This window comes from Prosopis cineraria, unplaced genomic scaffold, assembly GCF_029017545.1.
Source record: "Prosopis cineraria cultivar Desert tree isolate PC_DT_omini unplaced genomic scaffold, ASM2901754v1 PC10, whole genome shotgun sequence".
NCBI classification, from domain to species: Eukaryota; Viridiplantae; Streptophyta; class Magnoliopsida; order Fabales; family Fabaceae; genus Prosopis; species Prosopis cineraria.
The window spans coordinates 11,676,115-11,702,052 of record NW_026555341.1 but is presented as its reverse complement, the minus strand read 5'-3'; the positions used below and the strand labels follow the sequence as shown (position 1 = coordinate 11,702,052).

Here is a 25,938-nt window from a genome sequence, read left to right as displayed (position 1 = left end):
TATTAAATTTTGCTTTTAATCTTTATAATTTTTTTAATTTTTTCATTCCCTATAGGTTCAACAAGATTGGGTAACATTTATTAATACAGTCCCTATAATTTTAGTGTTTTTAAGAAAATACTAAAATAAAACTACAATGACTAAAAGCAAAATTTAATAAAATTATAGGGACTAATAATTATGTTTTTCTTATGAGTTTTAATATTTTTCTTAATTTTAGTTAAATATGTTGAAAGTGATTTACTCCCTCCAATTTAAAATATAAGCAGTTTTTAAGAAAAATTTACATACTAATAAAATCTTCATTTTCATAAAAATATACATTTCCTTTCCCTTTTGTTCTTAATCTCAATTACCAATATATTTCACAATGAACGAGAGATAAATTTACACAAAGATTTAGGTTAATATATACAAGGGTAAAATGGAAATTTTTTTACTTGTATTAGATTGCTTATATTTTTGAACTAGACAGGGTATAAATAGGTTCGAAAAAAGTAACATTGTCTAAAATTTTAACAAATTTCTAGATTTGTTCTTATAAAAAATATCTATTTCAATAATTTAGTTTCTCTCATTAATATTAATGTAGCCTATAACACCCTCAAATTTACAAACTGATTTTTCGCAAATTATTAAAACCATTATCATGGTAAAAAATTTTCTTACCATGATACATCCAAGACATAACACAAGTCTTAAAATATCTAAAAAGGCAATTAAAATCATGAGAGACAGACATAATCCTCATGTCATGATATTCAAATCAGATCATAAATCAAGAGGGACAGACATAATCCTCTTGGTCATATAAATACTTTTAATAAAAAGGATTAGAGTTTACATGCTTCACAAAGAAGATATGTCCTAAGTTAGCACAAGATACATTGTATAATCTAAAATAAGAGGTAACGTAAAAGATGGTGTCTCATACACCATAGTTACACCTCTGGTGCTTTCTCGGCCGGACTCGCTCCTGTAAAAATATTAACCACGGGGAATGAGACTTAAAAGTCTCAGTAACCAAAAATTAATATGTAATGATGCATGCGGATGTAACTAATCATGCAATTACTAAGTGGGCACACAAAATATTTAACCGAACAATACTTTCAAACAAATCGAACAAGTATTTAATTTGCATGACTGCACCTTGTATCCTCCTTTCGCCATGCTTGAACGCCAAATCACCCAGCCAAAGGTGAGTTAAACCAAGTGACACGCCATTCATTAGGTCCAATGAGGGCTTACCACGTGGTAATAATTAACCAAACAGAAATTTCCATTAACACCATATATTAAAATACCCTAACAAGTCAAGCATCATTCAAATATCCAAACAGGAATATATCCGAACAAATATCTCATCATGATAAACAAAAATAAATTTTTGACCCACTTGGCAATAATTTCAAACAAGTATATATATACAGTATTTATTTTCATTAATTCATAATTTTTTTCAAACAATAAAACAACACATAACCATTTACAAACACACCCATCACAACACATTAATAATGGTTACCTTGTGTCTTGAATAACAAGTTTCCCTTCACAACTCCTTTTCACCACTATCTTTGTCAATATAATCTACATAATTATTTCACAATACTATATATTAATTTTATATTAAAATAAATGACTCTAATTTAAAGAGTTAGAAAGTCTTAGATCTATAATCCATATTAACACTAATTTAAGATTTATGCCTCATTTAACTTCCCAAATTCTTTTCTAAAATTCTCATACCCTAATAAACTATTTTTTTCTCCTCAAATCACTTCTCGTATCATAATTTCATCTTTCTATATTCTAAAAATTTGTCCAAAAATAAATTAAAAATTTTAAAATTATTCTGAAGCCTCAAATCACCTTTCTATAACCTCAAAAATACCTATTCATACTTAAATAAATATTTAATAATCATAGGTTTATCCCTACATCTCAGATTTCACATAAATTCAACCATATAGATCTAGATTTTAACTCAAAAATTCTTAAACATGAGTTTCAACCTCAAGAAAATATTCTATAATATTTATTTTTATATCCCTAAAAGTTTTAACCTATATTTTTAATCCATCATATCATCAGATTAACTATCCTATAGAAAAATCTTAATCAGAATATTTACTCTATTCTACAAAATAATCATATCACTAGAAAGCTAATATTATTTAGAAAATAGCTATAAAATTAATTTTATAATTAAATAAATTTTTAATGCTAATCTAAATAGGAAAGTTAGAAGATACCTGAAGAAAAAGAAAATAATCCCCCCTTGCGAGAAAATGCCGAGCAACGTGAGAGGAAGAGAAAAAAATAATATAAAAATAGAATTGTGCTCCCAAAATTATATTAAAAAAATTATAGGTTTGAATTTAATTATTCAAACCTTTGGGCCATTACTTACAATTTTCACAAATTGTATCTTGAGCCCTTAGTTGCAATTTTCACAAACTGCAATAAAAATTTCCTCATACTTCCTCCACAATGCACCTCCTCTTTTTATACATGAGGAGGTGCCTTTCATTCCCACATCTAATCGATGTGGGACTAAACCCCCTCCCTTTTTTTTTTACTTTCTTTTCTTTTTTTTTAACTCACACACACACATTAATAATAATTTTTTTAAATCTTAAAATTATATCTTAATAAAATATTTTTTTATATAATTTTAAACTTAAGTTTTTAATTCATAATTATATGCCTAACCATATTATTTTTTTCAAATAGCCTCAAATAATATAAATTTCTATTATTATCATCATTTAAAAAAAACTTAAATTTCATAAAATTTTTTTTATCTAAAAATTAGGATGTTACATAGCCAAAATAAAAAATTTGTAATAAAATTATGAGCAAGATTTTTTGTTTGTCTTGTAAGTAAATATGAAAGATGGGATAGTATTTTTAAAACTTATTCGTTTCATTTATATATATAAAATAATCACATCACATAGTTCATAAAAATTAATTAATGATAATAATTGTGTCTAGAGATAAAAAAAACTTGACTAAAATATATTTGTATTTAGTCAGAATAGTTATTTCTTGTGAATAAAAATGAAAGAATAATAGTTAGATCCTAAAGGCATGTATTAATGATAGTTAGATCCTCAATAAAAATTTTTACATAATGAATTATAAATATTAATTGAAACAGTTACAAACAAAATTTTTTGTTATAATTTTAAAATTATATTTAATATTTAAGTACTTATTTATAATTAAAACTCTTAGATTTATAATATTTTGAATTGATGTTTTTAACTTATTTTTTAAAAATTTTTATTGAAGATTTAACCAGTATCAATTTAATATTTTGATACGTAACAGTCATTCTCTCAATAAAAATTATGAATTAATGACAAGTAATTTAATAAATACTGTCTCCATTAAAAAATATAATGTATTTTTAATCGAATCTCAACCCCAATAAAGTAATTACCTACTTTTTAATTAATCTTATATTTTTACATTTATTCCTATTAAATATTTATAATAAATATAAAATTATTATTAATAGGGATACTTTTAAAAAATATGATTACATTTTGAAAGACTAAAAATACCTTACATTTTTAAACATTGAAATTTTCAAAAATGTTTCATATTTTTAAACTGAGAGAGTACTAATTAAGATACATGATTTTACTTATGAATAAAAACAAAATATCAAGTAATAATTTTTTTATATATAAAAATGGATGAAGTATTTACCAAATTTCCATTTGTCCAACTCGGACAAAGAAGGCAGCAGTTGACAATCATGACCAGAAAGGATCTGTTGTTCAAAAATAAAAAAAAAAACACACACACACACCCCCAATACATGCAGCACCTGATCGTCATTTGCTAACTGTCCCTCTCATCCTCCCCCCTCCGGCCAACTTCATGGACGACGGTAAACTCCACACAACCACTTCTCACGATCACGATCACAGATGAACCCCATCAATCCAACCTTACTCTCATCCTACCCCAACTCTCACCACTGTTTTTTGCGCCAGTACCGACGACATCCGTCCTCTTTCCACCCCAAAAGACTTTTCCGGACAGTTCTTGACGGAGTTGAAGAAGCTCTGGTACCTAGCCGGCCTCTCAATTTTCTCCTCCATCTCCAAATACTCTCTCGGAGCCATCACCTAGGTCTTCGTCGATCATGTCGGCACCATCGACCTTGCAGCCGTTTTGGTAGAAAACTCTGTCATCTCAAGCTTCTCTTACAATGTGATGGTGAAACTAAAACTATATATGTTCCTTCCCAATCTTGTTGTGTTGTTCTTTTCGTATAGTTTTTCTATTCTGGATTGATCATCAAAGCAAATTGACTGGAAATTGAATTAGAGCTCGGGATGGGAAGCGCGTTGGAGACGCTATGTGGGCAAGCGTACGGAGCGGGACACGTGGACATGTTAGGGGTCTACATGTAGAGATTGTGGGTGATATTGCTCTTCACGGCGATGATTCTGAGCCTTCTTTACATCTTCGCGGAGCCGACTATGAAGCTGATAGGGCAAACCACGGAGATATCTGAAGCGGCGGGGCAATTTGCCGTCTAGATGATTCCACAGCTTTTCGCTTATGCATTGAACTTTCCGATTACCAAGTTCTTGCAGGCCCAGAGCAAGGTCATGGTGATCGCGGGGATATCGACGACAGCTCTTATGGTGCACATGATGTTGAGTTGGTTGCTGGTGATAAAGCTGCGATGGGGGTTGGTGGGGGCGGCGACGGTTCTGAATGGGTCATGGTGGTTCATAGTGGTAGCTCAGTTTGCGTATACAGCAAGCGGATGATGTGGTGGAGCATGGAACAGGTTCTCATGGATGGCATTTCAGAATCTTTAGGGATTTGTTCACCTCTCTCTAGCTTCAGCCATCATTAGTATTGGGCGAACGGGCTGCGGGCCAGCCATCAGGCTGGCGTTTTTACGAGCTGGGTTGGGCTAGCCCGCCAATTAAAACGGGCTGAAAAACCTAGCCCAACCCGTTTCATAATGGGCTAGCCAACCTGCGGGCTAGCCCATTTAAACACATGAAAATTATTTTTTTAACAACTTAAATTTTTTTACAATACAATTAATAAGCATATAAGATTTTAAATATAGTCATCCTAATTTAAATTGTTCAATAATTAACATTACTTGAGTCCAAACTCCAAAATCCACTGAAATCAAACAACAATTAATAATCTAAGATTTCAAGTCCAACTTTCAACTTTCAAGCTTCAAATGAACATAAATACACCCAATACTCAAGGAAACTCATGGTAAATTGATGACATTGGAAGCTTGTTCTGTTGCATGATTATCTTCATCTGACATAATTAACTCAGCTTCACCATCATTGTCATCATCATCCTCGTCATCAAAACCTTCACCTACCACAAACATAAATCAACATATATTACAATTTACAAATTGAGTATGTTAATAGAAGTTGACATTAATAAAATATATCATTTTGGAATAATTTACCATCATAATTCCATCCAAGCAACCAATTTCTTGTGTAAATAAGAGCTTGAACATTCTCTGGAAGAAGGGAAGACCGGTACTTTATAAGAATGCATGAGCCAATACTGAAGGCCAAGACATTCATTTTTATGAATACATTAAGATCAAGAGTTGCTTCTTCCAAATAATAATCTAACTCAAACTTTGTAATGGAAGAAGCATCACAGATCTTCATTCTAAGAAAATCCTATATCAAATTCAAATGAAATGTCAAGAATAAACATATAAAATTGATCAACATAAGCTTAAGATAAAATTAAAATTGCTAATAAATTGTTCAACATAAGATTGAAATAAATTGCCAATTAAAATAAAGTTTCAAGAATAAATTTATAAAATTTAAAGACTTACACCATAAGCTTAAGATAATGCCTTTTTCTCATCCCTCCTTTTCTCCACTATGTTATGTGAACCCACAGATGATTAATGATTTGATGATGTCCCTGGCCCTAAAGATGATTGAGTAGTTGGAGATGATGATGTACCACTCATTTCTTTATATTGATCAAATATGTAAATCAACTTGCACTTGATAGTTTCAATCTTTGCATGGCCATGTAAAGGATCAATCAAAGGATAATAATGTTCAATCACCTCAAACTTCATTCGTGGGTCAAGAACAATCCCAAGTGCAAGAATCATGCTATAATTGCTCCAATACTTGTGAAATTTATCTTTCATTTTGCTTGCCATTTCTTGAAGTACAGAGTCATCACTCATCATGTGTTCATTCAACAAGATTTCAATTCTTGCTATTTGCATGAAATAAATGTTTGAGGTTGGATAAGATGTCCCTGAAATCAAATTGGTAATCACATCAAAAGGCTCCAACAAGTACATATCTCCTCTGCTCTCCTCCATTCTTCAATCGAAGGGTTGAACTTATAATTTTTGTCAGTTATGGAAAAGCTATTAAAAGCACGACGATATTTAATTGCACTTTTAAGCATTGCATATGTTGAATTTCATCTAGTAGGACAATCTGTTCTTAAGCTTATTGATGTGTCAACACCCCCAACTTGCTCAATACATCTCTTAAAAGTAATCATCCTCATCTCTGATTGTTTAACATATTTAATACTCTCCCTGATTTTCTGCAATGCAGAACTTGCCACCTTCAAACCCTCTTGAACTATTAAATTTAAAATATGGGCACAACATCTTACATGAAAAAATTTTCCATTGCATACCAACCTATTTTGCCAACTCAATCTCTCCCTCAATATTTCTTGCATATTGTCATTTGTTGAAGTATTATCTAATGTAATAGAAAACACTTTTTTATCAATTCCCAACTCTATCAAGCATTCATGCACCTTTCTTGCCAATTCCACCCCAGAGTATGGTGGCTCCATCTTACAGAAAGAGAGTATTTTGCTATTAAGTCTCCACTTGTCATCAACAAAATGAGCAGTTAAGCATATATATCCTTGTGAAGTTATTGCAGTCCAACAATCAGATATTAAGCATATTCTACCAAGACTCTTTAGCAATCAGATATTAAGCGTATTCTACCAAGACTCTTTAGCATCATTTGCTTCAAAAAAAATTTTTGAGTAACATATAATTTTCTAACATCTGACACTGCAATTTTTCTAAAAAAAGGGTGGCATCAGGATTTAGATATTAGTATATTTTCCTTATCCATTTGTATTCAACATAACAATAAGGAAGATCATGCTCAACAATAGCCATAGACAGCATTTCTCTTAAAACTCTAAGATCAATTTTCCTAAAAACAAGCATTCCTTCTTGATTTAACATCATTACACTAACATCATGATATTTTGTAAGGGGTTGATAAGTTTGAGCATGACGGCGGAGAGTAGAAGTCCTATGTGATTTACTACCTATCTTGTATAACATTCCACAGCCATTACATTTTGCTTTTGGTATCCCATTAACATGCACTTTAGTAAAAGACTTCCAAACAACAGATCTCTCTCTTTTTATCTTTCTTTTTTTCTTATTTTTCTCATCAGTACCACCGTATTCATCTCTTTCTCGATCATCAATATTGGAAGCAATAACATTAGCAATACTTGTATTTTCTAGCTCTAACTCATCATCATTTTCAGACCCTTCTAAGTCTAACTCATCAGAATCAATCCGTCGACAGGCAGCAGACATTTATCTAATAAATATAAATCAAAAATCAAAAACCACCATCTATGCTCTAAGTGTTACGGTTCAATCCAACCAAGGTACAAAAATAAGTAGAACTGCCAAAGTAGAGTTATAGACAATACCTGAGTGCAAGAAAAGGAAGAAGTTGAGCAGAGACAGAGTCAACGAGAAGCTGAGAACCAGAGACTGAGACACTGAGTTAAGGAAGAAGCACCACTTAGGAGAGACGGCAAGCTGAGCAGGGGTAAAGGTGAAGACTTAAAGAGCGACGGCGAGCTGAGCACTTGAGCTGAGATGTGAAGTTAGAAGAAGAGCAATGGGGAGCTGAGCACAGACCAAAGAGTAAGAAGAGTGATTACCGTCTTAATGATCGAGAGAATGAGTTCAGAAGAAGGATTTGCGATCTTCTTGAGGCGTTGAGCTCGAACAGACTAGAGAATGAGAAAAGAGACCGAATCAAAGAGTTGAGCTTGAGCCTTGAGTAGGGAATCAAAAGAATGAGTTCAGACTTCATATTTCAAAAGAAGCCACAACTGCCGACTGCATCTGCGACTTTGTGTGAGCGTCCTAGCCTAGGGAAGGGTTCTATCGGGTTTGTTTTAGACTTTCAAATTTCCTTCTCATCCATCGAGCTTGAAGGGGTTCGGATTTTGCGTTTTGTGAGTTTGTAGCAGTGCTGGCTAGACCTAGACAGAGGCAACACTGGTTAGTGGTCACTGGAGTACCAAGTACTAAACATCTGGACCTCGCAACCTCGCACTTCACACATCACAGCCTCATAATACTGGACTCTGGACGATTGGATCTGGATTCTGGACTGGACCTCGCAAGTCGCAACTCTTGAGTCTTGATAGTGGATGGACCTCTGTGGAGTGGACTGTGTATGAACTGGCCGTGTGCGGTCTGCGGTGTGCGTGTGTACTGGGCTACTGGCACTGTAGTAATTGAGTAAAAAAAATTGGCAGGCTAGACCGCGGGTTGGTGGGATAGCCCATTTAGCCCGCCTAATTTTATGGTTTGGGCTAACCCAACCAGTTTTAAAAAATGGGCTCATTTTGACAACCCAAACTGTAAAAAATGGCGGGCTAACGAGCTAGCCCATTGGGTTGAGCTCGTTTGCCCAGCTCTAGCCGTCATGTTCTGGTGAAGAACTTGATTCTTATTTTCTTTATCATATTTTTTTTAACTTTTTTGTTTTTTAATAGGGAGAATGATAATGGTTTTTTGGACCAGCAGGAGAATGATAATATAGTTAGATCTCATCAAACTTTATTTAATACTTTTAATTATAAATAAGATATTTATGTTTTAAATATAACTCTTGGATTGCATTTGAAATTACTGTTTATTATAATTTTTTGGACTAGGATTGACATTTGCAACTCCTTTTAAAAAAGAGGAAATGTGTAAGTTATTTTTTAAATTTTAGGTCAGTTCTTGAACTCGTTTGTTATGTAAATTATTCTCTCAACTTTTAAAAATAATACATTTTAATTCTATTATTAATAAAAATTAACTTTAATCTTAAGTTAATTAGAAAATGACAGGACCTCAAAAACTACAAAAAATATATATAAATAAATAAGCCAAAAGTTATAGATAATGATTTAAAACTTAGAGAAAATGATAAAAAAAATCTTATTCTTTTTTACCATTTTTTAGTTAAATAAAGTAAAAGTTAATTTTTATTTATAGTAAAAGCCAGATCACATTTAGTGTGTGCATGCGTGGAGTATATTTTGTCACATAATTTGCTCATTTATCTTTTAAAAAAATTATCAAGAATTTAATTATTATTAATTTAATATTTTAGAATGTAACTATCATTATTTTATATAATAATGAATAATTAATTTTAAAAATTTGGCAGTTGCATTTAGTGTGTGCGTCAGGTAATTTAATACTTGAATTTTTTATATAAAATTTTTTAGTATAATAAAATTATCTTTATCTTATATTGTATAACTATTAAAATAATAATTTATTAAGAATATAAAAATAAAATTATATTAAATCTGAATGATCTATAATTACTAATATTATTTCCGTCTCTGCACAAAGTCAGACTATGTGTCCCACTGTCCGCCACGATTTAATAATGACTCTTGTACTTTTCTGCTTTTTGAAATTGGATGCCACAGGCCAAGGCTCGCCAAAAATGTGAAAGTTGTTGGCCATCTTGTCGTCCGAAAAGAAGGCCGTACACCCTCTGGTAGGATCAATTAAAACTATGCAAAAATCCTCCAATTTTATCTAATTCAATTTGACTCAAGGTAGTTTAATCTCGTTTGGCCTGTATAAACATTGATTCTTTAAGATTAAAAAAATTAAAAAAATTAGATTATTTTTTTGGATTGGATTGAAAAGGAGACTGGACATCTGGACCACTTAGTTCAATCCAATCCAATTAATTTATTTAATATAATTATAATTAATTTATTTTTGATAATTGCTTCAAGTGTAATTGATATTAAGGAAATAATTGCATGAAGATTTATTGAGTTTGTTTCTAAATTATTATTGTAATGTAGTGTTGTTAAAATTTGTTGAGTGTTGCTTTTGTTGAAATTATAAATTTAAATTATTTAGATTATAACTGAAATATTTTTTTTCTTTTTGTTGGAAATTATTATAGATTTATTATGATTATAAGTGTTTCTATTATCTTAATTATTGAGTTTATTAGATTAAAATGGATTATTGCTTCTCATAAAAGAAAAAAGAAAAAAGGATGAGTGAATATTGAACTAATAGGATCAGTCTCTCAGTCTTATAGATTATGTTCGATTCTATTAAATTTTGGGTTATCATTGGACAAGACTGAACTACGAGTTACCTAACTTAGTCTTTTTTATAAAAGAAATCAAATTTGAAGTTAGGTCAAAGTCCAATGCCATCTAGTTTTTTGTGCACCCCTAGAATCAATTAGTTTAAAGGACAATCTAGAAATTGAATACTAGTAAATCTACAAACTATTGTAGAGTACATAAATGAGAATTTGTACACGCTGCTACCAACAATTATAACCACGTGACATGCATGCATAAAGCTGCTATAACACACACACACACAATGTATCTTTTTGTGAAGGTGTTGGTTGATGATCTGATTATGTTGAGTTCACGTACGTGCAGCTTGGAAGTATGGTATTTCATGGCTCTGATACTGTTTGCTGGATATCTCAAAAATGCATAAGTATCCGTGGATGGCTTATCCATATGGTGAGTAGTGCATGAGAATTAAATATTCTTTGTTTTATATGATTAATTAAGTCTTGAACTGCATATCACCCACTTCATATATTTATCTCTCTCACTACAATGATGCATATGTTGTCAAATCATCAATCATGCACTCGTAGACGTTTGTTTATTAATATATATTAACTCATTAGTGCGCTATACGTACTTGAGGATCCTCAATCAAAATGACGCTATTAAATCCCACTAATTAAGTTCTAGACTCTAGTCCAAATCTTTTACAAATTAAAAATTCATCTTAAAAAATTGCAAACAAATCTCACTCGCAATCGCTGTTTCATTTTGACAACGATGAGTAGGATTATATACGTCATTGTATTTTTCTTCATAACTAGTATTTATTATTCATGTTTGCTTTTATATATTTTGAGTTTGGCAGCATGAACATATTGGGCTGGACCATCATGGTATCTTTCGGGATGAACGTGGCGATAAGGTTCATCTCTCTCCCCCCATTTCCGTCAGATTATCTGATTTCATTACTTATTTTGGAGAGTCTCTGCTGTGGGTTTATTTATTATGATAATTTTGTTGAAAACTATATGGGCAGTGTGAGAGTGTCGAATGAACTCGGAGCAGTTCATCCTCGAACGGCGAAATTCTCATTGGTGGTTGCTGTAATCACTTCCACTTTGATCGGCCTCTTACTAGCCCTCGTTCTGATCATCTCTCGAGACCATTATCCCTCATTATTCTCAAACGACACACGAGTTCAAGATCTGGTGAAACAACTCACGCCATTGCTGGCCTTCTGCATCGTCGTCAACAACGTTCAGCCAGTACTTTCAGGTGATAAATATCAACCACGAGTCTTCTCCTCAATCTTCTTGTAAGATTCAGATTGGTAATTTGTTGTGTATGTGTTGGCGGACGCTTAATTTCTTTGTTTTCTGCAGGAGTGGCCATTGGAGCAGGATGGCAGACTTGTGTTGCTTATGTTAACGTTTCATGTTACTACCTCTTTGGTATTCCTGTGGGTCTCGTACTGGGTTACAAGGTTGACTTGGGTGTACGGGTAAGCCAATACAATAGTACGTAGCATCATTTAATTTATATTATCGATGTCGATCTTGTTTGATCTTCAATAGGGATAAATGGTTGCTTTTGGGAAATCTGATCCTCAGGGAAATCTGGTATGGAATGTTGTCCCGGACTATACTGCAGACTTGTGTGCTTTTCTTGATTGTTTATCGAAGCAACTGGAACAGAGAGGTGAGATATTTTAAACTTCATGAACACTGAGAAACATGGTTTTTAGAATCATAATGAGCACATGTATATATACACATATATGAGGGCTAAATTTGAATGAAATTCAGGCTTCCCTTGCAAATGATAGAATAAAGAGATGGGGCGGGCACAAAGATTTCAAGGTGAACAAGGACGAAACCACAGATGGAACATGAAGACACGCACTACCTCTGGCAAGGCTCTTCAGTTTCATTATTTCTTCTGTTATTCATTTGTTCTTTAATTTCTGTAATTTTATTTGCTAAAATGTAGCATCCTCAAATCTTAAACTGTGGTTTCCTATTGCCAAGTTACGGCTCAGGTTAAGGTTTCATGTTACTACTAACTATTTGTTTCGGTCTTGTCGCGAATCTGAAATATCGTGATGATTTGAAAAGAAATGAGTGCATGGGATTCAATATGAAAAGAGAAGGCTTTGGTTTTTGCCCCTGACCGTCAACTATATATTTTTGGCCCAAAACTATTATATTGCCAACTAATTTTAGATTTGATAATTGTCCGATGAATTTGTTTGATAGATTCTTATATGGAATTACGCGCGCGCACACTATTAGTGGCGGAGCCAAGGTCTAAGCTCACAGGGTGCAACTTTAATTTATTTGAAAAACGTTCATATAAAAATAAAAATTTGATAATTTTTTAAGAGATTACATGCCTAATAATTGTATTGTGATTTCATATTTTAAAAATAATTGAATAAAAAATAAATAATTTGAAAACTATATTGGACTTAGAAATAAATAATTTTAAAAATATAGTTTACAATCTTAACTTCTCTATAAACTCTCAAAGATACCCTTCATTAATAAGAGAGGGGGGAAGAAAATTTATTTAAGAAGTGAAATAATGAGGGAAAATATTAGAATAGCCATTGTTACTAAAATTTTATTTTTTCTCCAAAATTTCTTACATTTTGAGATATCAAATCAACTTAAAAATTTCTTATGAAATGGGATAGAGTGAGAAATAATAAATAAAAAGGTGAATCGAGTGCTAATGATTTTTAGATTTGGATTTTGTGACTGTATTTAGTACAGGTATTGAGTGCCTATATCATCTGAATTATTGAGATATAGATCAATGGTTCAAATAATTCACTCATTTATTAATCTCAAGTGAAATATGAATTCATAATCATTAATATAAATTTTAACAATTTAAATGATACATACAGGTACTCATTATCTATATTAAATACAGTCATAAAATTCAAATCCATAGTTTTCTTCCTCATAACAAGGACAAAACAAGTACTCTCTCTTCCTTATTTCTAGTGAACCATTCCATGCATTTTCATTTGTTCTACTTATCTCCTTCACACATAGAGGGTTCAGAATTTTTAATTTAGTGGAACCATTCCCCCAAATGCACACACTGCACATTACTACATAATTAGTTAAATATGATGCTTAAATATATTGTAGGTGCATATTGAACACGTTCATTTTCATAGATACTCTGTTACTGTCTTGTTGATGGAGATTAGGATATGTAGAGGTGGGAATATGGGCCAATCTAGATCATATGGGTTGGCCCATATGGGTTGAGTTGGGTTCAACTCATTTTTATATAGGTTAGAAAAATTTCAACCCAACCAAAACTTAAGAGTTGACAGGTTAAATGGATTGATTTGTCAATCTATTTATTTATTTATTTATTATGAATTTTAAAAAATATACTTAAATAATGAGTTCCAATTTGATATTTTTTTGTGATTCATTTTAAATATAACAAAATATATGAATTGATCTACCTAAGTAAATCATGTCTAATATAATTTATATTTACAAAATTTTTTCCTTTTTTCTTTTTATAATTTTTTTAAAGATAATATGGGTTACGTGAGCTAACCCTAACCTATCAGGGTTAGCCTGTATAGTTCACAAGTTATATAGTTCGGGCCAAAAAATTTAATTTTTATTTGAATCATTTTTTTAACTCAATCTGACCTTTATGATTGGTTATTCAATCCAACCCATATAACTTGAGCTATATTCCCAGCATTAATGATACGTCTCGTTTCACAGGAAAGATTCACCTACTACATATATTTATTTCTCTCTGCTGAAAAATTAATGAAAGAAATTAACATTGGCGTGATTATTAATTGACAATTTCAGGCTCTCTATCAAACGGGATATACGAGAGTTGCTTTCAAAGGGCAGTAGTGACTAGTGAGCAAAACGTGTGTGAGGAAATCGCTTGCTTTCTTTCTGTCTCCGAGATGGGACAAAGTTGTGGGTCCTTCAGAGCTTCTGGTTAGCGATGAAAATCCTAGAATATATTGTAGGAGAGATTTATTCTGATAATATATATTATCTATTAAAATTTATTATTGAGATTTACCAAATATTTTATATTCATCAGATATTATTAAAATATTCATTTGTTATTAGTATGTTAATTTATACTTTCTTTTATTTTATTTATAAATCACTTTCAACATATTTTATTAAAATTAAGGCAAACATTAAATTCTATTAACTTCATTTTAAAATTTAATAAGTTTCTACCTCTATACCCTAATGAAAACAAAAAATAACTATTTTAATAATTTTTCTTAGCATTTAAAAAGTAAATATAAATGTAAAAAATTGTGAAGTGTTATATAAATACGACTAAAATTAATATTCTCTCTACTATTAGAGGAATATATTGTAAATAGTACACGACACTTTTTCCAGTCAATCTTCTTCTCTCCTAACTTCTTTCACATACTTCACATGGCCAAAACTTCTAAAGTTCACTTAGAGACACTACACACTAGAGGGCAAACACAAGAAGCCTTGATGCTTTCTCAAGGTGGCTACGAGAGAAAAACATCTAACTTAAAAGGTGACATCAAACAAAGTTAAAGAGGCTACTTTCTCCCCATAAAATGAAGTACTAGGCTTTTGCTTTCGTTCTCTCAGTGCCTGGTCTTCAAATTATATTATTTAAACTTTATTTATACACACACGCTTATGTATTTATGAGTAATTACCAATTGCTTCAAACAAATGTACTTGTATCAAATTCCCATATTATATTTATATCTATTATTTTGTTTATTTATGGATTAATGCATATTTTATGCAGTCATTCATTTATTCAATATATAAATAATCCTAATTGTTGTTGTCAGACTGGTTCATTCTTGCCCATTTATATGGGCCAACAGCTAGCAAGGGAATAATTGTTTTCTTTTCTTGAATGAAGTCCTCATTGTAAACAAAAAAAAAAATTCATGGGCTTGAGTACTCTCTGCCTCTACAGCCTATTAGATTTGGTCCAATTACTTCTGGTGCAAAGACTGTAAAAATAGTATGTGCCTCAGAGAAACAAAATGAATGCTGCATTCCATTCATACTTGAATTCTCAGTTCTCTTCCTTTGAAAAATATTTTCTCCTTACAAGCTATATAATTAAATAAAAATAAAAATGTAAAACTAAGTAGCCATTAATTCTTTCCTTCGTGAAGGTAATGTTGTAAAGCACAGCAAAATTTTGCAAACAACTTTTCCCTTTGTCAGATTTGATTCCCATACTCACACCACAAGCATGGTTTTCTTCAAATTCAAGAAATCTTGGAATCTCATTTAACAGCAAAATTTGGAAATGAATGTTATTTTATTTTTGAGCAGATTGCTTTTAAATAATTTTTTACATGAGAATAGTTGATAAAATTTTTACATTAAATGTTTACTCCCCCACGTGCATGTTAATTATTTTAGATGTTATGGCAGCTGACAAATTTAAATGATATAAATTCAAGAAGACAAAAAGGATAAATCCTAAAATTTTAAATAAAGGAAGAAAGAATAGTGTGTGTGTGTGTGTGTGTGTGTAACACGCTGTCTACAAGACCAAGAAGCCATTGTATTTGTAATTGGTAAATTTTACGTAAAGCACAACTCACATTTTAGTTATGACAATTTTAAAATTCTTCTATTTTTGCATTATCAAATACACCAAAATAATCTTGGTGTTTTATTTTGCAACATCTTTTCGGCTGATATTTTGCAACTTGTCTAAAGTCAAAAAAATATTTTAAATATATTTTTTATATAGTTATCTTATTGAGTATCACTCTAACATTATCAAATCTAATTGGAACATTCTCAAACATATTTTTTACAAGATCTCATTTTCAAATGATATCTTCTACTAAATATAATATTGGTCTTTTTAACATACATTTGCAAAGGTACATCAATTAACTATTGAATTTAATTATAAAATATTTTAGTTTTAAAATGCGCTTTTCCTCATATACTTTCTTTTGAGGAATACTGGATACTTTGTACTAATAAATAGGATATTTTTTCCTTTAAACTAATTTTTAGAAGAACAAAAATTTCCTTCTATTAATGGATAACTAGTAGAGGGAGATTTTTGTTCATTTAAAAAATGATTTATGAAAAAAAAATGCCTCACTTATCAATTAAAATGTACAGCACTTTTCGAAAAAAGTATAAAAAAAAACACTTTAAACCCAAGCCAAAAACAAACCAACCATTAAAAATGGAGGACTATGTTTCCAATAAAACCAAGCCTAGTAAAACCATAACATATCAACAAGTTATTATCCAATTAGAAATCACAAAATCCGAAACAAGCCAATATATTCTAAAAGAATATATCATGATAATCTGTCTTTTAGAACTAGAGTTCTAAAAGAAAAATATTACCTAAACAATAAAAGTAATTTTTCCGCCTTGTGAAGAAGAAGACAGAGAGAATTTTATTTCAACAAATTTCAAGAAAGAGATAAAGTATTATGAGTTAATCATGGTTGCTACAAAATTTGTCACGATTACTGATAAAGAAAATGATGAAATTTTTTATAACCAAATAAAAATTCACAAGATATTAACTCCAACTATTTGGAGTTATTCTCCTCATACAATCAAAAGCTTTCCAATAGATTATAATGGCTAAGTATGCAATTATTTTGATTACAAGGAAACCTTGTATATAATCTATTTTATAAAAATTATGAACATTTTTGCTTTATCTAGTTCGATCGAGAATACACAAATGATTTTTCAAAATATTTTTTTTGAATGGTTTCATATCTCCAGACCAATAAAGAAAATATTACCCTCAATAATTGTTGAGGTTGATAATTTTTTAAAGAAAAAATTAATTTTAAAGATATAGAAAAATTATTTGATTTCTTTTATGGGTTAAAGTTCATTTTTCCTCCTATATATTTTTTTGAGGAACAATGGGTATCATATACTAATAAATGAGATTTTTTTTCCCTAAATCATTTCTAGAGGATTAAAAATCTCTCTTCATTAGTGATCCATCAATGGAGGGAGATTTTTACTTCTTTAAAAAATAATTTAAAAAAAATACTACACTTATTAATACAAGGTGTCTAACACTTCTTGAAAGAAATTATATAGAGAAAAATGTATTTTAACTCAATATTATATATATATATATAAGGAAAATATCCATAAAAACCCTTTGATTAGACTTATTTTGTATTAAAGCAACTAAATTTTTAAAATATTATTGTACTTTAAAGGTCATGGTTTGATATTAAATTTTTAAAAAAATGATAAAATTATTTTTTATTTATATTAATATCAAAATTACCCTATTTTACATGTTTATTATCTTACTTTATTTATTTATTTTTTTAAATATTATTTATTATTTTATTTTACTTATTTATTTTGCTGAAATAAAATTAAATTAAAATTAGGTAATAAATAAATGAAATAGGATAATAAATAAAAATTTGTAAATATATAAAAGTAGAAACGACAAGTTGTTTTAGCAGGAGCAAAGCATTGCGAGGGAGCACCCAAAACAAAATTGGCCAAAAAAATTAAAAAATAAGAACCCAAAACAAACTAACTAACTAGAGGAAAAGAAAGCTCCGCCTGCCAACATTGCAGAGAGGCCGTAGCTTCCATTCCATCGCCACCTCGTTCTTCCATGTTCTGTGCTGCGACATTGCATCGCCCATGGCTCTGCATCTTAGCGCTTATCAGCCTCACTTATTGTCTTCATTATCAGTCCGTCAAGAACATACTACGAAGCCTTTGATCAGAGTTTCTCTGCATCCCTTCCATTTGGCTGCTAATTCTAGAATTCCACCTCTTCACTCCCCTCCTGCTTTCATTTCCAGGCGCGTTGTTCCAATCCCTCTAAAATCTTCGTCCACAAATGGGGTCTCCCTTCAGAACCATTTTGCCGCTTCGAGGGAGGACCATGGCCATGGGGAATATGAAGACAATGTTGAGTTTCTGGAGAGGCTTAGAAGATGGTTCGGTGTCTTTCTTTCGATTTTGCCAGGTGGCGGATGGTGGGACTTCTCCGATGATGTCAATGTTCAAGGTCTTTCCGAGGCCAAGCCGGTGACTGTTTGGCGCGTGCTTGCCAAAATGTGGGAACTTGTTGCTCAAGACAGCTGGGTTATTTTCGCGGCGTTCTCGACTCTGGTTCTTGCAGCTGTACGTGTGACCCTATTTTCCCTAATTTAACAGCCTTATGTTACATGCTTATTTCTTACTCTTCGAGCTAAGATCAATTTGCTAGAATTTTTTTTTTTTGAAGGAAAAAAAAAAACTTTGTTCAATGCCATTTCAGGTTTCGGATATTTCGATACCACATTTCTTAACTGCATCCATCTTTTCCGCTCAGAGCGCGGAAATTACAGTCTTCCATCGGAATGTGCGTCTCTTGGTTCTTCTGTGTTTAACTTCCGGACTATGCAGGTCAAAATCTTGTATGGTCAAATCTCCCTTGTACCTATGGACAATGATGTGATTTTGTTGTTTTACTTACCTAGATAGGATGATCTTCCTCTCTATGTTTCTGTGTCTAATCGTCCTTAACCTGCTTTCCTCGAATCTACCGAATGAACCGAAGAAGTAGCATGATCTAACATTCTGAAGACAGCCGTGATAAAGCAACTGCAAAATTGCGGAACATTTAGATACTGATGGCACTTTGAATTTGATGTTATAAGTTCTTCTTCGTTTGTGTCTTTGAGATACCGATGATAAGATCTAACGAACTTATTTTTCAGTGGGATACGGGGTTGCTGTTTTGGCGTTGCAAACATGATTTTGGTGAGTTTCTCTGTCATGCTTTATATTTTGATTGCTTCTTCTTTCCCATGATGTACGAGAGCATAATATATTAATGAACTAAGAACCTTTTTTTGGCCCATGAACTAAGAACTTTAACTCTGAAACTGTAGACTATTGTAATTGATCTTTGTTCTTTCAGCTATCTGGTCCCCAGTTCTTCAGTGTATTTCACTGAAGAATTCGTTCTGTTTTGTTCGCTTGGTTCTGCTTTGCAAACAAGTTATACAATTTTTGTGTTACTTTATTGCTCACTGGAGTTTAACAATATATGCAGGTTAAGAGGATGAGAGAAACATTATACTCTTCCCTACTTCTTCAGGTTCTACTGCTCTTAATGATTAACTTGTTAGTCTTCTTGTGTTTCATTTGGTTGCGGTGCATAATTTAACTCATTTGGCAGTGTCTTTATTGTAGGATATATCATTTTATGACACCGAAACAGTTGGCGATTTGACAAGCAGGCTTGGGGCAGATTGTCAACAAGTGTCACGTGTTATTGGAAATGATCTTAACTTGATATTGCGCAATGTTCTTGAGGTTGCTTTAAATATAAAATATTTAATATTTAGAAAGTTATCCCGCTCCTTGGGGCCTTAGTTTGTTTCTTCATCTTGCTAGGGAGCAGGTGTATTGATCTACCTTTTGGCTTTGTCTTGGCCTCTTGGATTGTGTACATTGGGTATATGCACTATATTATCGGTAGTTATGCTAATTTATGGAAGGTAAATTATTTGTTCTCTTCAATTGCTTCTTTAGAAACTCAAGATCAACTTTCTTGTGGGGTGCAGTGGACAAGTGCAAATGAGCTTTGCCTTGGGAATCTTGCCCAATACTAAATATCATCACATAATTCATAATCTACATCTTTGTTAATAATATTGTCTTGTTCTCAATCAGTTCATACACTAGATTTGCATTAACTCATATTTCAAGTGATATAAAATAACGTTGACCTTATAAAAGGTTTATGTTGCTTCATTCTTCTCACAACTTTGGATGCTAAGGATTCTAACAACCACCCATCCCCAGACTTTTCTGCTTCACTCAACTTAATCTCTCTAGATTTAATTTGGTTTGAGTTTTTCTCTATAGGTATCAGAAAAATGCTGCAAGGTTGATCCAAGAAGTTACTGCCTCTGCAAATCAAGTAGAATCAGCTGCCTTATTCTGCACTTTGTTTTATGTTTTCTGAATACTACTGTAATGTCCATTCTTTCATATTAATATTAAATTGCAGGTAGCTCAGGAAACATTCTCGCTCATTAGGACTGTCCGTGTTCATGGAACTGAAGGAGAAGAACTTGGGAGGTGACAGTGCTGCTAGAACTATAACATATGAGTGGATGCATTCTTATATTTCAGCAGTTTTGACATATATTTTGTTCATGCCCATTGATAGATACCAATGGTGGCTGAGGAAGCTAGCTGATATAAGTTTGCGACAAAGTGTTGCATATGGATTTTGGAATTTAAGTTTCAACACTCTTTATCATTCTAGTCAGGTATAGCTACAGGTTGTTAAAATAAAGATACTTTTTTGCTTACGTTAAATTCCATTTGGGATCAATTATCAATAATTTATTTTCTGATTTGAAGATTTCTTACCCTCAAACCTTGTTTTTCTCCTCTTTATAATGCAATTTCCTTTTCTTTTAAATTAAAAGAAAAAATAAGAGATTATTGTTTTCCGATTTAAACTTCTGTCCTTGACTTTTGTTTTTATTGGACCACATAATCTTTATAGGTTATTGCCGTGCTGTTTGGAGGAATGTTCATTCAAGCAGGTCATATTACCCCAGAGAAGCTCACCAAGTTCATTATGTACAGTCAATGGCTCATTTATTCAACCTGGTTGGTTGGAGACAATATATCCTCTTTGATGCAATCAGTTGGAGCTAGTGAAAAAGTATTTCATTTCATGGATCTCTTACCAAGCAGCCAATTCATAGCAAGGGGCAAGTGTTATTATGAGCTATGTTCAGCTAATTTATGTGATGATGATTATATACTTCATGTTTGTCCTTTTTGTTCATCCTCTTCAAGTGTTTATTACTGTGATGTTCTAATAATCAAGGTACATGTACCTAATACAATAGTGACAATACTCACCCCAAAATATGCAATTGGTATAGTCACGTTTAGAGTCCACTAGTTTTTATTTTGGTATCATACTTTAACAGGTCTTTAATGCTCCTGTAACATGCATACGCAGTACCTGCATCCATTTCCCACATCTCTACCAAGTAACTAAATAGAAAGAAAGAAGATCTCATGGGAAATATAACGCATTGCTGCACAATTTTTCATCAATGTTTTAAGTTTTATTACATTGAAGTTAGAATGTAACTTTGTTACAGGGGTAAAGTTGCAGAGATTAATGGGGCATGTTGATTTTATAAATATTTCTTTTCACTACCCATCAAGGCCAACGGTATATCTCCTACTTTCAATATCTTCTTCTGGCTCCTAGATCAGAAAGTTGTATATTTGATACCCTTGTTTATCTTTACTTCTGTGAGGAATGAACATAGCTAGAATAGAAATTAAGACTTGGATGCTGAGATATGTTCCTCCTCTCTCAGACAAGAAAATGGGTGCAGACAGAGTTTCCCTTTTACTCGTTTAGTCTTATGAGCATGTTTGTGCAATATAAGGGGAGAATTCTTTTACAAACATTCGATGGGATTTTATTGCGTGGGTGGGGTGTTGTTTTTGGCAGCTTAGTGTTGATATCTATTTCTTGGCTGCATGTGCATTGTTACAAATATTGTAGATTAAAATGCAATTTCTTAAGCTAGCGCATGCTGCTATGGATATTTTTATTGTTTTAGTGTCTTGACTCCTGATTTTTGACACCATGTCTGCCCTCTCATGGTGCTTTTGATGAGGTTAGTTCAATTTGATTGGGAATCTACATGGGGTTTAAGTAACTGTTATCACTAACAAAGGCTCAACTAATGAGTAGACAGTGTAACAGGTACCTGTAGTCCAACATGTAAGCTTTTCTGTTCATCCTGGTGAGGTGGTTGCAATTGTAAGAAACTGCTTCTAGCATACTTAAACCCTTGCCTGCAGAATAGCTAAAGATTAACTTTTTGTCTCATTTTGGTTTTTGCATAGGTTGGTCTTAGTGGTAGTGGAAAAAGCACACTGGTAAACCTTTTGCTCCGGCTATATGAGCCAACAAATGGTCAGGTAGAGTTTTCAAGCCTTATGATTTCATTAAAGGATGATTGGAAACGGATGGTTTGATCCTTATAAGATATGCATGGGTTCATAAGTTGGAGTCTGAGGTAGAAAAGAATAATGGAAGGGAAAAACTAGTCACGAGACTTAAGTCATTAAACAAATAGATGGTGGCTGGAAAATATTTTCTTATACTATGGTAAAATTATGATTCTCTCTTAAAATATATATTTCAGTTTACATAATTGGAAGCAATTGTTTCATAATAAAAAGTTGGAATAAGAAGTTTAAAGGAGGAACAATGTTTAATGATGTTTGAGTCAAATAGCATATCCTGCTCTCTTAAGAACAAATGCAAGAAAAGGGGGAATATGTTTGTTTCTGAATCAAATCATGCAGACTTAACAATTTTGCCTTAGCAGCAAGTTAACGGGTTTCTCTTTGGCGATTATATCAAATTAACAATTACAAAAAAGGAAAAAAGTGTTTGTTATACTACTAAACATTCAGTTTCGTGAAGTACTTCTGAAGCTCTAGAAACCATTTTGCTGGGGCAGTTCTCAAATTGGGCTGATTTTCTATATAATAAATTAGGTAACAGTAGCTGCAGCCAGTCATGATGTACAGTTGTATTATGAGAGTAGACACCTATTATTTTTTTTAATATTCACTTTACTTTAATTGCAGATTTTGATTGATGGCTACCCTCTTAAAGAGTTGGACGTCATGTGGTGGAGAGAAAGAACTGGTTATGTGGGACAGGTTCTTGACTGGCAAAATGGCACAAATTTTAGTGAATATAATTATATATGGTCCTTTTCTCCCAACTCATGAAAATTGTTTGTGCAGGAGCCGAAGCTCTTTCGCATGGATATTAGTTCAAACATCAGATATGGATGCACACGTGATATAAAGCAGGATGATATTGAACGGGCTGCCAAGCAGGCCTATGCTCATGACTTCATCGCAGCACTTCCTAATGGTTATGAAACACTTGTTGATGATGATCTGTTAAGTGGGGGACAAAGGCAGCGAATTGCCATTGCAAGGGCCATCGTTAGGGACCCAACTATTTTGATCCTTGATGAAGCCACCAGTGCACTGGATGCTGAGAGTGAATATAATGTCCAGGTCTGCTTCTCTAAGCAAATTATTTTTTTTTAACATTTTAATTCAATTTAAAAAAGGGAGAATGACAAATAAATCCCTCTAGAATCGAGAAATGATAATTTGGTCTCACGAAATGTGATAATAATACTTTTTAAGTCCCAAGGGACCTAATCATCATTAAAAGTTTTTTTGAAATGACAAAAATACTCCTTAATTCAAAAAAGTGCAACAAAATTTTTTTCGTTCACAATTCTAGTTTTGAAATTCACAACTCTAGTTCAACAAATGACTAAAGTGGTTTAGGCATTTACAACTTTTTCTTACCATTTTTCTTCAATTAAAAAAGTGCAACGAAGTTTTTTTGTTCACAACTTTGGTTCTAGAATTTACTTCCTAAAGTGGTTTAGGCATTTGCAACTTTTTCTCATCATTTTTCTTCAATCAACAAATTACAACCAAGCTTTTTATTTCATTTACAACTTTGGTTATGAAATTCACAAGTCTAGTTTAGTAAATGACTAAAGTCGTTTTATAACTTTCTCTCACAATTTTTCTTCACTTTTTTAAATTAAAGGGTATTTTTATCATTTCATCAAAAACTTTAATGACAATTAAATCCCTTGGGAATTAGAAAGCATTGTCACATTTTACAAGACTAAATTGTCCTTTTCTTATTTCGGAGGGATTTATTTGTCATTCTCTCTTTAAAAAAATGGAGAAGTGGGACTAAAAGAATTTAGTTAATTTTCTTTGCTCTTTTAATTTATATCTTCTTTTTATTAAAATTTTATAGTCCCACTCGTGTTTTTTTTTTTTAAATCAAATTCATTAGAATCTCCCCTCCCTTTAATTTCCCTCCAACCAAACGGGGGGGAAATGTGGAGAGAGAATGTAGAAAAAGGATACTGATTCTTGAGTTACCATTTTATGGTAGGGTGTTTTTCGTTCTGTCAGAAGCGACTCCACACCGAGAAGCGTCATAGTCATTGCACACAGGTTATATCTTTGCTTTTTAGCATCCATTATATTATATGTTGATTCTACGTTTGAAGTTTATCATCTGATTCTACAGGCTTTCTACAATCAAAGCAGCTGACAGGATTGTGGTAATTGATGGTGGTCGAGTTGTTGAGGTTGGTAAATTGTTGGTTCAATTGAAAGTTGAAATGTCTTAAACAACCTAAAACTTTTCTTTCAAGTTCTGTTTGGGTCTATTATCCTTGATACACACACACAGTGGTTGCCCCCTTTTGAATGATTCCCAAAATTGTTGTGCTCGATCATGATGGATATAACATAGGATAGTAGTGCTTGTAGGGATACAATTCACGATAGGTTGCTCTCCTCCTAGTGTTGAATGAAAGGCCATAATTCACTATTCTTCCATAAATTTTATCTTGTCCAAATCAGAATTCTAACTGTCAATAATTCATCTCCACGCAGATTGGAAGTCACAGGGAACTTCTCTTAAAGGATGGTTTATATGCACGACTGACCAGAAAACAGGCTGACACAATGTCATGATTTTTTATTGATACTTGTACAAAGCGGAAATTTGTTCCTTTTTTCTCTGGCTTCTCTCATTTACCGTTGGGTAGAGGGCCAAGCAAATATTATTTTTAACTGCTGAACCGGATGTTCATAGCATTTCACAAGAGGAACGCAATAAGTTTTAGCAAAGAATAATTGTCGTCTTGCTGCAGCTGATTTGGATGGAACTTCAAGGCAGCTTCAGAAAGGTCACACAATATCAAGTTCATACAGCCTATCAAAAGCATAGGTTAAATATGGTATAGATAACTATATTCTTGAGTTCTGCTACTAACATGGTTTGCTGTTACAGACTGTGGACAACTGCGTGTGTAAATTACAATTGAATTTTGACCAAAAAAAAGGAAAAAAAAAAAAAGGTTCATGTAATGCAACTGTAAACTCACACAGTGAAGTCACATTATATCTGTAGCTGCATACAGTTTATGAAGTTATGTTAGTAGGGGTCACCCCTTATTTGTCAAGCTTGAGTGTGAATTCATGCATAAGCACAAATTGCTGCTTAATAATTTTATTTTTATTTTTGAACTTCTCTTTCTTCTCTGCACACTGACGTTTGGCTTTGGGATGAAAGCTTTTATGCATGCCCATTTAGACTTTCCAACAAAAGTGTTGAACTCTTTTAAGTTATATAAGATGTTATATCTTTATTAAAAAAATTGATTACAAATACTTTAAAGAACCTTCTTTACCTCTCTGCGACACCTTATGGTCTATATACTCATCATTCTCTTCCCTTCTTGGACGCATGCATATTTATCATCTTATTGTCAAATTACATCTTAGGCGACTAGAAATCAGAATATGTGATACATCACAACTATGTTGAATTATG

General features: G+C 32.2%; 1 protein-coding gene and 1 pseudogene across 2 annotated transcripts; both read left to right on the top strand.

The window, feature by feature from the left end:
- The first annotated feature begins 4,355 nt into the window (after positions 1 to 4,355).
- LOC129321787 (protein DETOXIFICATION 29-like) lies at positions 4,356 to 12,575 on the top strand (annotated as a pseudogene).
- A 5,453-nt stretch (positions 12,576 to 18,028) lies between these two features.
- LOC129321710 (ABC transporter B family member 26, chloroplastic-like) lies at positions 18,029 to 25,567 on the top strand. 2 transcript variants are annotated; one of them, XM_054967596.1, is made up of 18 exons: positions 18,029 to 18,614; positions 18,805 to 18,878; positions 19,193 to 19,235; positions 19,531 to 19,575; positions 19,671 to 19,793; positions 19,875 to 19,978; positions 20,349 to 20,403; positions 20,494 to 20,564; positions 20,656 to 20,758; positions 21,001 to 21,211; positions 21,614 to 21,687; positions 22,234 to 22,290; positions 22,377 to 22,451; positions 23,130 to 23,204; positions 23,292 to 23,573; positions 24,487 to 24,548; positions 24,625 to 24,685; positions 24,996 to 25,567. In XM_054967596.1, the coding sequence occupies exons 1-18, from the start codon at positions 18,126 to 18,128 to the stop codon at positions 25,074 to 25,076; spliced, it is 2,085 nt and encodes a 694-aa protein (XP_054823571.1). In that variant the 5' UTR covers positions 18,029 to 18,125; the 3' UTR covers positions 25,077 to 25,567. The 2 variants fall into 2 exon arrangements, with proteins under 2 accessions (XP_054823571.1, XP_054823570.1); XM_054967595.1 differs by having other exon boundaries at positions 18,751 to 18,878.
- Positions 25,568 to 25,938: the final 371 nt, after the last annotated feature.

Coding starts and splice junctions, on each gene's coding strand:
- LOC129321710 (XM_054967595.1), top strand. CDS start 18,126: ATGGCTCTGCATCTTAGCGCTTATCAGCCTCACTTATTGTCTTCATTA. Junction 19,979..20,348: donor GTTATGCTAATTTATGGAAG/GTAAATTATTTG, acceptor TTTTCTCTATAG/GTATCAGAAAAATGCTGCAA. Junction 23,574..24,486: donor AGAGTGAATATAATGTCCAG/GTCTGCTTCTCT, acceptor ATTTTATGGTAG/GGTGTTTTTCGTTCTGTCAG.